Here is a 13,811-nt window from a genome sequence, read left to right as displayed (position 1 = left end):
AGTCTCATCGAATCAAAGATAGATGCCATTTGGCCCTGTTATCCCTGTCAATCACTGAACTGTTACAGCGCAGAACAAGCCATTCGACCTGTTGTGCCTGCACTGGTTCTATCCCTATTGCCAATCTCCTGCCGTTCCCATATCTCTGCATCCCAAATAACCATCTTGAATACCTCAATGGAACCTGCCTCCCCCACATTCCCAGGCAGTGCATTCCAGACCCTAACTACTCGCTGGGGGAGAAAGGTTTTCCTCACCTCCCCCTCACTTCATCCCTTTCAATCTCTGTCCCTCTCGTTCCTGTCCCTTTTCCATGTGGGAACAGTTTCTCCCGATCTACTCTGTCCAGCCCCTCCCCCCATGATGTTGGAACCCTCTCTCAGATCTCCCTCTCAGCCTCCTTCTCCCCAAGGAGAACAGTCCCAATGTCTTCAATCTATCCTCCTCACTCTGTCCAAGGCAGTGTAACCTTCGGCTCCAAAAAGACATAACGGAAAATGTAAGGACTTTTGGAGTTTCTGTGTTTCAGTGTAGCCAAATCCACAATTAAAGCTGGATCTCGGGTCCCTGCTGACATATCTGAGTTACAATCTGCCAAATTGAACATTTTGTTGCATAAGTCAGTCCCTGATTTGGAATGACAAATTGGATTTGCCAGTTGGATTTGTGTTGATGAGTGTAGATCATACAAGTGTGTATCCACAGACAGACACTCTAGATGCTGGGTGGTCTACAGTTCAATCTTCAAAAAAGGCTTTACAAAATCATTCTGCGTTAAACTAACCCTACTCTTTGTTCAAAGCAGGAAAACCTTAGCGATTTGAAGCTTTAATGATCGGAAATAATGAACTTTGAAAAGTTATTGCTGGTGGAATGACACTTTTAAAATCCAACTGATATTGTCAATCTCATGATAGAGTGAATAGCCAAGGTCTGTCCCCCAGGGTGGGGGGGGGGGGGGGGGGAGTCCAGAACATGAGGGCCATAGGTTTAGGGTGAGAGGGGAAAGCTTTAAAAGGGACCTAAGGGGCAACCTTTTCACACGCAAGGTGGCACGTGTATGGAATGAGCTGCCAGAGGATGTGGCGGAGGCTGGTACAATTGCAATATTTAAGAGGCATTTGGATGGGTATATGAATAGGAAGGGTTTGGAGGGATATGGGCCGGGTGCTGGCAGGTGGGACTAGATTAATTTAGGATATCTGGTCGGCATGGACGGGTTGGAGCAAAGGGTCTGTTTCTGTGCTGTACATCTCGATGACCCGATGGCAGATATTCCCTACTGGAGTAACAAAAACGGTTATTTCTAACTAACAACTTGTTGTGGGGAGTGGGGGGGGGGTACAAAGAACTGCAAAATGAGGAGTGTCCAACAATTTCAGGTTTTGTTTCTGATTTCCAGCATCCACAGTGGTTTTGTTTTGGTAGATCCCATTGGGTTTCAACAGGCACTGGGGCCATTTCTAGTTGGCTGCGTTCAATTTCTGTCAGCTTTTCTGACTCCCATGAGTTGGAGGGAGCTGATAAACCCCAAAAGCATGAATTCATGCTTGACGTTCCTGGATACAAATATATGTTCTGTCATGTGAATGACACAGGCAAAGGTAAGGACCTGGGGTAATGGTCATCGAAGCTGCTTTTGAACAGAATGAGAGATACAATTGCCATTTGAATAATCTCAACGGTTTCGCAAAGTGAGATGGCCCTTCTCTTTGCTCTACCACCAAAGCCGCACCCAAAATAAGCCCCATTTGCAGGTAGGAAATTGTCGTGGGATATATCAACAGCTGAATTCAGCGATGCTACAGTACACATGCACTGTTGAACAGAATATTAAAAAGGGTTACAATGAGATTAATTCCACAGTCCCTACAGTGGGAATTTGAGGCTGGCTTGGTATGAAAGACTTAAACCTGCCACAGGAAAAACGCATCCTTCTTTGCCCAGCAAGGTAATGGCATGCTCTCCAACTCCAGGCAATTCGACTGGGCTATTTATAGAGTGAAACTGCCTGAGCTCTGGCAATGTAACTGTCACAGAGGCTCAGACACACTGTGGGGGGGTCTGCATCTAGCCTGTCCCATGCCAGTCACTGCTGGCAGCCCCCCTCCCAGGCCCCCTGCCATGCTGCATTTGCCAGCACCAGTCAAGTCCGTTCACACCAGCCTTATTCTGCACATCTGCCCCCACATTGCCAATTGTAATCCACCCATCCCCCAAAGAGAGAGTCTCGATTGTGAAGATGAGATCAAGAGCAAGCAGCACCTAGAGGTGGGCATTGCCCTCCTTGCCAGTGATGCCCACAAAAATGAAAGGAAGGGAGGCACCAAGGAGCATGATGCCACTGTTTTCAAGCAGTGTCCCATGGCTGAATGAAGGGAGGTCTTGTGGCATGGCAGGGTAGTGTCCCTGCCTGGCCTACTCGAGGACATGGTCTTCAGGAGGGTTCGATAACAGAGTTCCAACAGATTGCTCACCGAATCTTCCCAGCACTTCCCCAAAGAGCAGAAAAGAGTGTACAAAATCATGGAGGAGACTAGGTTTAACTCAAACTCACACAAGAGCATGCACACGCACATACACACACGTGCACGCGCACACATGCACAAGAGCATACACACTCTCTCACACACACGTGCACGTGCACACACACGTGCACACACACACATACGTGCACACACACTCTCTCACACACACACTCTCACACTCCCACACACACACTCACACACACACTCACTCACTCTCTCACACACCCACACAAACACACACTCACGCATACACTCACTCTCGCACACACACACACTCTCTCTCACACACACACTCTCAGTCACACACACACACTGTCACACTCACACACACACACTCACACTCAGTCTCTCACACACACACCCCCCACACAAACACACACTCGCGCATACACTCACTCTCTCACACGCACACACTCACGTTTACACGCACACTCACTCTCACACACACAGACATGCACACACACGCACACTCACACACACACAGACATTCACACACACTCTCACACACCGACACACACACCACCCCCCCCACACACACCCCCCACACTCATTCTCATACACACACACACCCACACAGACACACACGCACACTCACTCTCACACACACAGACATGCACACACACGCACACTCACACACACACAGACATTCACACACACTCCCACACAGACAGACACGCACACTCACTCTCACACACACAGACATTTACACACACTCTCACACACTGACACACACACCGCCCCCCCCCACACACATCCCCCACACTCATTCTCATACACACACACACACAGACATTCACACACATTCCCACGCACACACACACTCCCACACAGCCTGTCCTCACAGGTGTCACTCCCTACACACATCTGCCGACTGACCAAACCCCACAAGCTGATTGAAACCATTCGAGCTGTACCTCAGTGTTGTCTCCACAATGAACTGTTCAGCACCCTCTCCCTAACCCTCGCCTTCCGTCTGCAGCAACGTTCCTGAGCACGATCCCAACTTGCATCCTTACGATTCAGGAATGGGGGCACACAACGGAGAAGTCGCAAACAAGTTCCTTTTGATGAGCCCTGACTCAGGACAAGCCCAGGGCCCCCGCACAGCCAATCTCCACTGTTGACACCTCCGTATAAAACCCCTGCTGCACGTGTGGAGAGGCTGAGAGCAGTGTTCCCTTTACGCACTGATAGTGGACAGAAAACTTTCGTTTTGGCTGAAACACTGTGAACAGTTTTGAAGGAAAGATAGACTGGCATTGGAGACAGTCCAGAGAGGTTCACTCGACTGACGGAGAGGGACTGACTTATGAGGAGAGGATGAGTAGGTTGGGCCTGTACTGATTGGAATTGAGAAGAATGAGAGGTGACCTGATTGAAACATACAAGATTCTTTGGGGATTTGACAGGGGAGATGGGGAGAGGTTGTTTCCCCTTGTGGGGGAGTCTAGGACCAGAGGGCACCAACTCAGAGTAAGGAGTCACATATTTAAGACAGGGATGAGGAGGAATTTTCTTCTCTCAGAGGGGAGTGAATCTGTGGAATTCTTTACCACAGAGGGCTGTCAAGGCTGGCTCATTATTTGAGGCTGAGGTAGACAGATTTTTAATCAGGGAAGGGAATGAAGGGTGTGTGGGGAAAAGGCAGGAAAGTGGGGTTGAGGATGATTGGATCAGCCATGATCTCATTGTTGAGTGTAGCAGACCTGATGGGCTGAATGGCCTCCCCCTGCTCCCATGTCTTATGGTCTTAAGTGAGGTAAATGCTTGGCTCTGGGTATAGGTTCTGGATTGGCCAGCGAGCGGGTGACAGTAGACTTGGTTATACATCATGTGACAGGATACATGACTGACATCAGAGTGAAGAGACCCCTAGGTGGCAGTGACCATAAGACGACTGAACATTACCTCCAGTTTGAAAGGGAGAAGGTTGGATCAAAGATACAATTGGATCTTGAATCCCAGTGACTCAGAGCCTGCTTTTTATATTGGATTCCCTTCTTCCTGCTTTCTGACTGATTAGTCACAGAACATCGCAACTACTTCCCCTGCTTACTTCTGTCCGTCTGAGTAAACTGAGGGGTCAGTGACCCCTGAACTGTTCTGAGTGACAAGTATTGACAACCTGCAACACGCCCTGCCCTTATTGCTGAGCAACATTGAACAATGTCTTGGACCAGTCAAATGTAGCAAACTTGAAAAGAACTACCTGTCCCTGGAGTGTGAGCGGACTGCAGATGCTGGAGATCAGAGTCGAGAGTGTGGTGCTGGAAAAGCACAGTGGGTCAGGCAGCATCCGAGGAGCAGGAGAGTCGACGTTTCGGGCAAAAGCCCTTCATCAGGAATGAGGTCTCATTGCTGATGAAGGACTCTGGCTGAAACGTCGATTCTCCTGCTCCTCGGATGCTGCCTGACCTGTCCCTGGAGTGTTACAATACTCATAGGTTGCTGATTTGCACAATCCAAAATAGATTTCAGATGAGGATTTAATCACATAGGCAACACGTTTTTTACAATAAAATAGAAAATGCTGGAAATATACAACCAGTCAGACAGAATCCGTGGTAAGAGAAACAGAAGTAATTGAGGATAGGAGTTGGGGGGTCATATTGTGGCGATACAGGACATTGGTTAGGCAATGTTTGGAATACTGCGTACAGTTCTGGTCTCCCTGCTAGAGGAAAGATGTTGTGAAACTTGAAAGAGTTCAGAAAAGATTTACAAGACTCTTGCCATGTTTGGAGGGTTTGAGCTAGAGGGAGAGGTTGAATAGGCTGGGACTGTTTTCCCTGGAGCGTCGGAGGCTGAGGGGTGACCTTATAGAGGTTTACAAAATTGTGAGGGGCATGGATAGGGTAAATAGGCAAGGTCTTTTCCCTGGGGTCGTGGAGTCCAGAACTAGAGGGCATAGGTTTAGGGTGAGAGGGGAAAGATATAAAAGAGATCTAAGGGGCAACTTTTTCACACAGAGGGTGGTGTGTGTATGGAATGAGTTGCCAGAGGAAGTGGTGGAGGCTGGTACAATTGCAACATTTAAGAGGCATTTGGATGGGTATATGAATAGGAAAGGTTTGGAGGGATGTGGGCCAAGTGCTGGCAGGTGGGACTAGATTGGGTTGGGATATCTGGTTGGCATGGATGGGTTAGACCGAAGGGTCTGTTTCCGTGCTGTACATCTCTATGACTCGGTGACTCTATAACTCTTTGGATTGCTCCCAATCGCTCCTTGTGCGTCATGTCCATTTTGTTCTCAATCACCCTTCTGTGAAGCCCCTTGGGCCATTTCCCTAGCATCACCAGCACTATAGAAATGCACACTAAATACAGTTCTATAGCACTGACATAACAAGACTACCAAAGGTTGGAGTAGAGTGTTCCGGAAAGGGTTATGAATACATTGCTGGAGTGCCTTCAAGAGCCTGAAAGGTTTTCCCACTGGTTGGAATTGCATTCTCGTCCACAGTACCCTTCTACATTTTAAAGACTCATTAGTTTGGCCAAGATTAACGGTTTCTCTCTTGTGTTCGTGTATGGGACCGTTGTGAACAGTTGGTTTGAAAAAATAAACAAAATACGCCAGTCGTAAACAATTTTACTCAATGGACCAAGACATTTCTCACTCATTCTTACAGAATGTCAGTGGACCAAGAATCTGTACTGTTTCACCTGGGAATGCTGCCAACAATGTACTGTTAGGTGTCACAAAAGAGACTCACTCAGGTGTAGACTGTTTCCACGTTCTTGTCTCTTAAAATGGGCGCTTGCTTCTGACACAAAATGCAGTTCGGAAATAGCTCCCAGGTTCCGACAACGTCACTTGGTGCCCACCAGCTCAATATCAGATAACTTCTGATGATATGTTCGCGATCGTGCTCACATAAGCCAGCACCATCAGATATTCAGGTCAAGTCTTTGCCATCAATAACTCAAACCTGGAAAGAGACGTGACCAGTGCGCAACGGCATCCCATAGATAGACTCGAGGTGATGAATATGGTCCTTTTTTTTATCACTGTGACAAAAGAGACAATGAACTATTTTGAATTTTGAAAGAGGTTATTTTATGGGATGTCAGTGTCGCTGGCTGGGCCAGAATGAGTCGCTTATCCCTGCTTGCTCTGGAGAAGGAGCTGCCTTCTTGAACTGCTGCAGTGGATGTGCTGTCATAGAGGTGTACAGCATAGAAACAGACCCTTCGGTCTAACCCGTCCATGCCGACCAGATATCCCAACCCAATCTGGTCCCAGCACCCAGCCCATATCCCTCCAAACCCTTCCTATTTATATAGCTCGGTCTGAGAGATGAATTTTAAGGATGGCTTTGGAAGGAGATGAAGAGACAGGGAGGTCTCCGAAAGGGCTTCTAGATGACCTTGTTGCCAACATCAGGGCAATTTCCCCAGCGTATTTCAATCAGATTCAGTGAGAGGCTCCGCACCATTGTTATCCTCCATTTTGGGGGAGGAGGTCAAGTTAAATACTCCCTGAAGTTCAATTGGGCTCAATAGTGATTTACCCCAAGAACTTGGTAGGTTAATTGCCCTATTCATATAGGAGAAGGAAGGAGAGGTGCTCAAGATGATCTAAGAAAATACTGCTAGAATTTTCTTTAGCTGTCAGTTCATGGTTCCTGAAGTTACCTGCACAATTCTTATTTGGTTAATCTGGGTCCCCTTCAGATCCTTTGTCCTTTGATTGCTTCTGAATGCTTGGCCTCCCAGTGTAAAGAGGCGTTTGTTGCTTCACGCATACCCCAGCATATTAAAACCTGACCCTTTTAGATCCACTTCCAATCTTTCTCAATGTGGATCATTGCCCTTTAGCGGGATGGTGGAGAATTTGTCCCCTTCCCTCCCACTTACGCTTTCACCTTCCCCCCCCACCCCATCCTACAAATAGACACGGTCAGTGGCGTCTGGAACCGAATATCGCTTTCAACCTGGAATAAATTCCTCCTGCCCTCGTGCATTCTAATTGAGGAAGTGCTGGTGGCCGTGACAGTCCAGCTGAACCATAAAGCTTGTCACTTTATCCCCATTAATTTCTAGTTACGCTACATTTAAATGAGATGCTAGTCCAGATTTTCCAGTTGGTATTAGTTTAAAGATGGCTGAAACTCATTTGACAAAAAAAAGTGCCAATTCGCAGGTCATATCAAAGTGGTTTGGAAATTTTGTTGCTACTGTGCCCATCATCCATACCCATCAGAAAGGAAAGTGAGTAGCTCAGCGTCCACTTCTCTCCTTTGGAGAGAGATAATTGGTTCTGTATCGCTGTGGGGCTAACCACTCCACAAGCATAGGGCAAGGTGAGGAGAGGGGGCGTCCAGAACCGATCAGGGTCAGTGCTTGGAATTGACTATGTGCTGTTGGCTTTATTCTGCAAATCTGTCTACGCATCTAACCAACTGAGCAAATTAGCCCTCATTATATTGGTAATGTGTTTATACCATGAAAGTGGCTGTCCGAACCCTCATTGATATCGGATACCTCACGGTATTATTGCTGCACTATTAATCCAGAAACTCAGCTAATGTTTTGGGCAGACAGTGAGGACTGCACATGCTGGAGATCAGAGTCAAGAGAGTGTGGTGCTGGAAAAGCACAGCCGGTCAGGCTGCATCCGAGCGGCAGGAGAATTGACGTTTCGGGCATAAGCCCTTCATCAGGAATGAGGCCCCTGATATTCTGGGGACCCAGGTTCAACTCCCGCCATGGCAGATGGTGGAATTTGAATTCAATTTTTTTAAAAAATTGTGGAATGAAGAATCGATTGATAATCATGAAACCACTGCTGATTGTTGGGAAAGATCAATCTTCCACCCTTACCTGGTCTGACCCACAGCAATGTCGTCGACTCTCAGCTGCCCTCTGGGATGGCCCAGCAAGCTACTCAATTCAAGGGGTGCTAGGGCTTGGCAATCAATGCTGGCCCAGCTCACGATGCCCACATCCCACGAGTGAATAAAAGGAAAATATCCGATGTATCAGATAGAGGTTTTCAAAATCATGTTCAGAGTAGATCGGGAGAAGCTGTTCCCATTCAACAAGAACGAGAGGGGCAGAGATTGAAAGGGATGAAGTGAGGGGGAGGTGAGGGAAACCTTTCTCCCCCAGCGAGTAGTTAGGGTCTGGAATGCACTGCCTGGGAATGTGGGGGAGGCAGGTTCCATTGAGGCATTCAAGAGGGGCATTGGATGGTTATTGGGATTAAACTAGTGTGCAAAGATATTGAGGGAAAGCTAGGAAATTAGCACTGGATAATGCACTCATTTGAAAAGATGGTGCAAGTACAATGGCCTCTTCCTGCGCCGTAAGGCTTCTGTAATATTACTGTAAAATTCAAAGTCCAATTCTTTATCAAAAAGTAGACAGGTTGGCTTTTACACAAAGGACTTTGTGATGGGGTTGGAACCCATCCTCTCCAGTTGACGTGCTATCGCAGAGTTGCCATGTTGAACACTGTTCCCACCAAAGCTGTGGCCCCTGAAACTAGCGCCAAGGGAGCCCAAAGTTTTTTTTAAGAAAATCATTCATGGGATGTGGGCATCGCTGGCTGGGCCAGCATTTATTGCCCATGCCTAATTGCCCAGAGGGCAGTTAAGAGTCAACCACACATTGCTGTGGGTCTGGAGTCACATGTAGGCCAGAGCAGGTCAGGATGGCAGTTTCCTTCCTGAAAGGACATGAGTGACCCAGATGGGTATGAGGAGCTGAGGAGCTGCCTTCAGTGCTGTGTTACTATTTATTTCAATGCAAGGGGCCTAACAGGGAAGGCAGATGAACTCAGGGCATGGTTAGGAACATGGGACTGGGATATCATAGCAATTACAGAAACATGGCTCAGGGATGGACAGGACTGGCAGCTTAATGTTCCAGGATACAAATGCTACAGGAAGGATAGAAAGGGATGCAAGAGAGGAGGGGGAGTGGCATTTTTGATAAGGGATACCATTACAGCTGTGCTGAGGGAGGATATTCCCAGAAATACATCCAGGGAAGTTATTTGGGTGGAACTGAGAAATAAGAAAGGGATGATCACCTTATTGGGATTGTATTATAGACCCCATAATAGTCAGAGAGAAATTGAGAAACAAATTTGTAAGGAGATCTCAGCTATCTGTAAGAATAATAGGATAGTTATGGTAGGGGATTTTAACTTTCCAAACATAGACTGGGACTGCCATAGTGTTAAGAGTTTAGATGGAGAGGAATTTGTTAAATGTGTACAAGACAATTTTCTGATTCAGTATGTGGATGTACCTACTAGAGAAGGTGCAAAACTTGACCGACTCTTGGGAAATAAGGCAGGGCAGGTGACTGAGGTGTCAGTGGGGGAGCACTTTGGGGCCAGTGACCATAATTCTATTCGTTTTAAAATAGTGATGGAAAAGGATAGACCAGATCTAAAAGTTGAAGTTCTAAATTGGAGAAAGGCCAATTTTGATGGTATTAGGCAAGAACTTTCGAAAGCTGATTGGAGGCAGATGTTCGCAGGTAAAGGGACGGCTGGAAAATGGGAAGCCTTCAGAAATGAGATAACAAGAATCCAGAGAAAGTATATTCCTGTCAGGGTTAAAGGGAAGGCTGGTAGGTATAGGGAATGTTGGATGACTAAAGAAATTGAGGGTTTGGTTAAGAAAAAGAAGGAAGCATATGTCAGGTATAGACAGGATAGATCGACTGAATCCTTAGAAGAGTATAAAGGCAGTAGGAGTATACTTAAGAGGGAAATCAGGAGGGCAAAACGGGGACATGAGATAGCTTTCGCAAAAAGAATTAAGGAGAATCCAAAGGGGTTTTACAAATATATTAAAGACAAAAGGGTAACTAGGGAGAGAATAGGGCCCCTCAAAGATCAGCAAGGCGGCCTTTATGTGGAGCCACAGAAAATGGGGGAGATACTAAATGAATATTTTGCATCAGTATTTAGTGTGGAAAAGGATATGGAAGATATAGACTGTAGGGAAATAGATGGTGACATCTTGCAAAATGTCCAGATTACAGAGGAGGAAGTGCTGGATGTCTTGAAAGTGTTAAAGGTGGATAAATCCTCAGGACCTGATCAGGTGTACCCGAGAACTCTGTGGGAAGCTAGAGAAGTGATTGCTGGGCCTCTTGCTGAGATATTTGTATCATCGATAGTCACAGATGAGGTGCCAGAAGACTGGAGGTTGGCAAACGTGGTGCCACTGTTTAAGAAGGGCAGTAAAGACAAGCCAGGGAACTATAGACCGGTGAGCCTGACCTCGGTGGTGGGCAAGTTGTTGGAGGGAATCCTGAGGGACAGGATGTACATGTATTTGGAAAGGCAAGGACTGATTCGGGATAGTTAACATGGCTTTGTGCGTGGGAAATCATGTCTCACAAACTTGATTGAGTTTTTTGAAGAAGTAACAAAGAGGATTGATGAGGGCAGAGCAGTAGATGTGATATATATGGACTTCAGTAAGGCGTTCGACAAGGTTCCCCATGGGAGACTGATTAGCAAGGTTAGATCTCATGGAATACAGGGAGAACTAGCCATTTGGATACAGAACTGGCTCAAAGGTAGAAGACAGAGGGTGGTGGTGGAGGGTTGTTTTTCAGACTGGAGGCCTGTGACCAATGGAGTGCCACAGGGATGGGTGCTGGGTCCTCTACTTTTTGTAATTTACATAAATGATTTGGATGTGAGCATAAGAGGTACAGTTAGTAAGTTTGCAGATGACACCAAAATTGGAGGTGTAGTGGACAGCGAAGAGGGTTACCTCAGATTACAACAGGATCTGGACCAGATGGGCCAATGGGCTGTGAAGTGGCAGGTGGAGTTTAATTCAGATAAATGTGAGGTGCTGCATTTTGGGAAAGCAAATCTTAGCAGGACTTATACACTTAATGGTAAGGTCCTGGGGAGTGTTGCTGAACAAAGAGACCTTGGAGTGCAGGTTCATAGCTCCTGGAAAGTGGAGTTGCAGGTCAATAGGAGAGTGAAGAAGGTGTTTGGTATGTTTTCCTTTATTGGTCAGAGTATTGAGTACAGGAGTTGGGAGGTCATGTTGTGGCTGTACAGGACATTGATTAGGCCACTGTTGGAATATTGCGTGCAGTTCTGGTCTCCTTCCTATCGGAAAGATGTTGTGAAACTTGAAAGGTTTCAGAAAAGATTTACAAGGATGTTGCCAGGGTTGGAGGATTTGAACTATAGGGAGAGGCTGAACAGGCTGGGGCTGTTTACCCTGGAGCGTTGGAGGGTGAGGGGTGACCTTATAGAGGTTTATAAAATCATGAGGGGCATGGATAGGATAAATAGGCAAGGTCTTTTCCCTGGGTGGGGGAGTCCAGAACTAGAGGGCATAGGTTTAGGGTGAGAGGGGAAAGATATAAAAGAGCCCTAAGGGGCAACGTTTTCACACAGAGGGTGGTACGTGTATGGAATGAGCTGCCAGAGGATGTGGTGGAGGTTGGTACAATTGCAACATTTAAGAGGCATTTGGATGGGTACATGTATAGGAAGGGTTTGGAGGGATATGGGCCAGATGCTGGCAGGTGGGACTAGATTGGGTTGGGATATCTGGTCGGCATGGACGGGTTGGACTGAAGGGTCTGTTTCCGTGCTGTACATCTCCGTGACTCTAATTCTTATCAAGTAACTTTACATCAGGCCAAGTTTCATTTCAGCGGCAAGGGAGTGGGAAATACTGTATATACTCGAGTAATAGTCGATCTCATGTAAAAGTTGACCCCATATTTTTGGCCAAATAACCTGGTATCTTCCATATATTTTGTGTAAAAGTCAACCCTCATTCTTCACATATAACAGATCAATGTTTATGACTCAGTGTGCTGGCCGTCATGTCTCCCTCCAGCTTTCCAGTCTGCCGGTTGTTCCACTCCACTCCCGGTATTCCAGTCTGCTGGCTGTTGAGTCCGCTCCGGGTTTTCAGAATTACCATAATTCGTTTTTATTTCGAGATCAGTTGGGCTTCTGCTCATGATGCGGTACAAATTTTGACGGGCATGAATTCCAGTCCCTCAAACGTAGTACCCATGTAATAGTCGACCCCACAAATTTAGTCTTAAAAATTAGTCAAAAAATTTGGCTGTTACTCGATGATGTACGGTCATTTGGGATTTGTTTTAGTAAAACCTGGGGGTTCACCTCTACCCAAGAGGGGCTAAAAAGGGAGGAAATATAGTCAATGAATATTGGTCCCTCTTTTCTCCCTCGAATGTTCTCTCCCGTGAAGGTACCTGCTTTCAACTCAGCGTTCCCATCTGTCCTGCTGCAATTAGCCTGAGGCCTTGATGGACTGTAGACATCTGCCTCTGGCTTAATGGGGAAACAAGTTGGTTATCAAGTTGGGGAACCCATTTGCGTTGAGTACGGCTGACCAGGAAATTCATGGGCAGCTCGGAAGGATAAGCAGGCTGGTTGGAAAGCCTGTGTGACTGTGTTGGGAATGCTCCTTCCAGCGTCAACATGCCCGAAGTCAGACTTGAACATGACCTGAGCCTTTGGTTCTGAGGTAAAGCCTCAAGCGAGCTTCAGGCAAGCTATCCACACACCTCTACGTTATGTGGCTCCTGTTGCAAGCTGCCTGAAGCATTGGCTAAATGAGCAATAAATCTCACCCTGCTCTGCGGTGGGTGATTAAGTTAATTTTTTGCTTGACTCCCTTCGCGATGGTAAAGGACAGGGGCCTTCTGTGAATTCGGACTTCCTCCTGATCTTTCTAACCTTGTCTTTCTGACCTTTGGAGCAATTCTCACGGAATGTTTGCTGTCCTTGTGATTGCCTTACAGCTACTTTGGGGCAACAGAAGAAATGCCCACCTGCAGAGCAGGCTAACAATGCCAGACTGGACTGGCAGCTGCCAAACCACGGCAATGTAATCCTGTCCGAAGGGGAACTGCTCCTGCAGGTAAAGAAAATCAGTCAGAATTTGCTTTGGTACCTTTTGTCTTTTGTTCTAATTCATTCATGGGACATGGGCATCTCTGGTTGGGCCAGCATTTATTGCCTGTCCCTAGTTGCCCTTGGATACAACTGCTTGGCCATTTCAGCAGGCGGTTAAGAGTCAATCCTGTTGCTGTGGATCTGGAGTCACGTGTAGGCCAGACTGGGTGAGGACAGCCAACTTCCCTCCCCAAAGTGAAGTAGGTGGGTTTTATGAAAATCAATAGTGAGGCTTTTTAATTCCAGATACTGATTGAATTCAAATTCCACCATCTGCCATTGCTGGATTTAGTTCTTACCTCGGTCTAATTATAAAGAGGAAGGGCTGGGCAGGCTACGCCTGTATC

General features: G+C 46.8%; 1 protein-coding gene across 4 annotated transcripts in view; it reads left to right on the top strand.

Annotated features, from left to right (window-relative positions):
• The window catches only part of LOC122543255 (aryl hydrocarbon receptor-like), a 126,637-nt gene that overhangs the window by 68,035 nt on the left and 44,791 nt on the right, over positions 1 to 13,811 (top strand). For all 4 annotated transcript variants that reach the window (XR_015755727.1, XM_087985534.1, XM_087985533.1 and 1 more), the window contains exon 3: positions 13,311 to 13,429. Coding sequence is in view for 3 of the 4 variants with exons in the window: in XM_087985534.1 (XP_087841660.1) it covers positions 13,311 to 13,429 (119 nt within the window). In the remaining variant the exon portion in view is untranslated. The remainder of the gene's footprint in view (positions 1 to 13,310; positions 13,430 to 13,811) is intronic.

This window comes from Chiloscyllium plagiosum, unplaced genomic scaffold, assembly GCF_037043375.1.
Source record: "Chiloscyllium plagiosum isolate Xiang-an unplaced genomic scaffold, Cpla_swu_hap1 HiC_scaffold_53X, whole genome shotgun sequence".
In the NCBI taxonomy this organism is placed as follows: domain Eukaryota; kingdom Metazoa; phylum Chordata; class Chondrichthyes; order Orectolobiformes; family Hemiscylliidae; genus Chiloscyllium; species Chiloscyllium plagiosum.
Note: the sequence above shows the minus strand (reverse complement) of the source record. Positions and strands in the feature narration are given on the sequence as shown.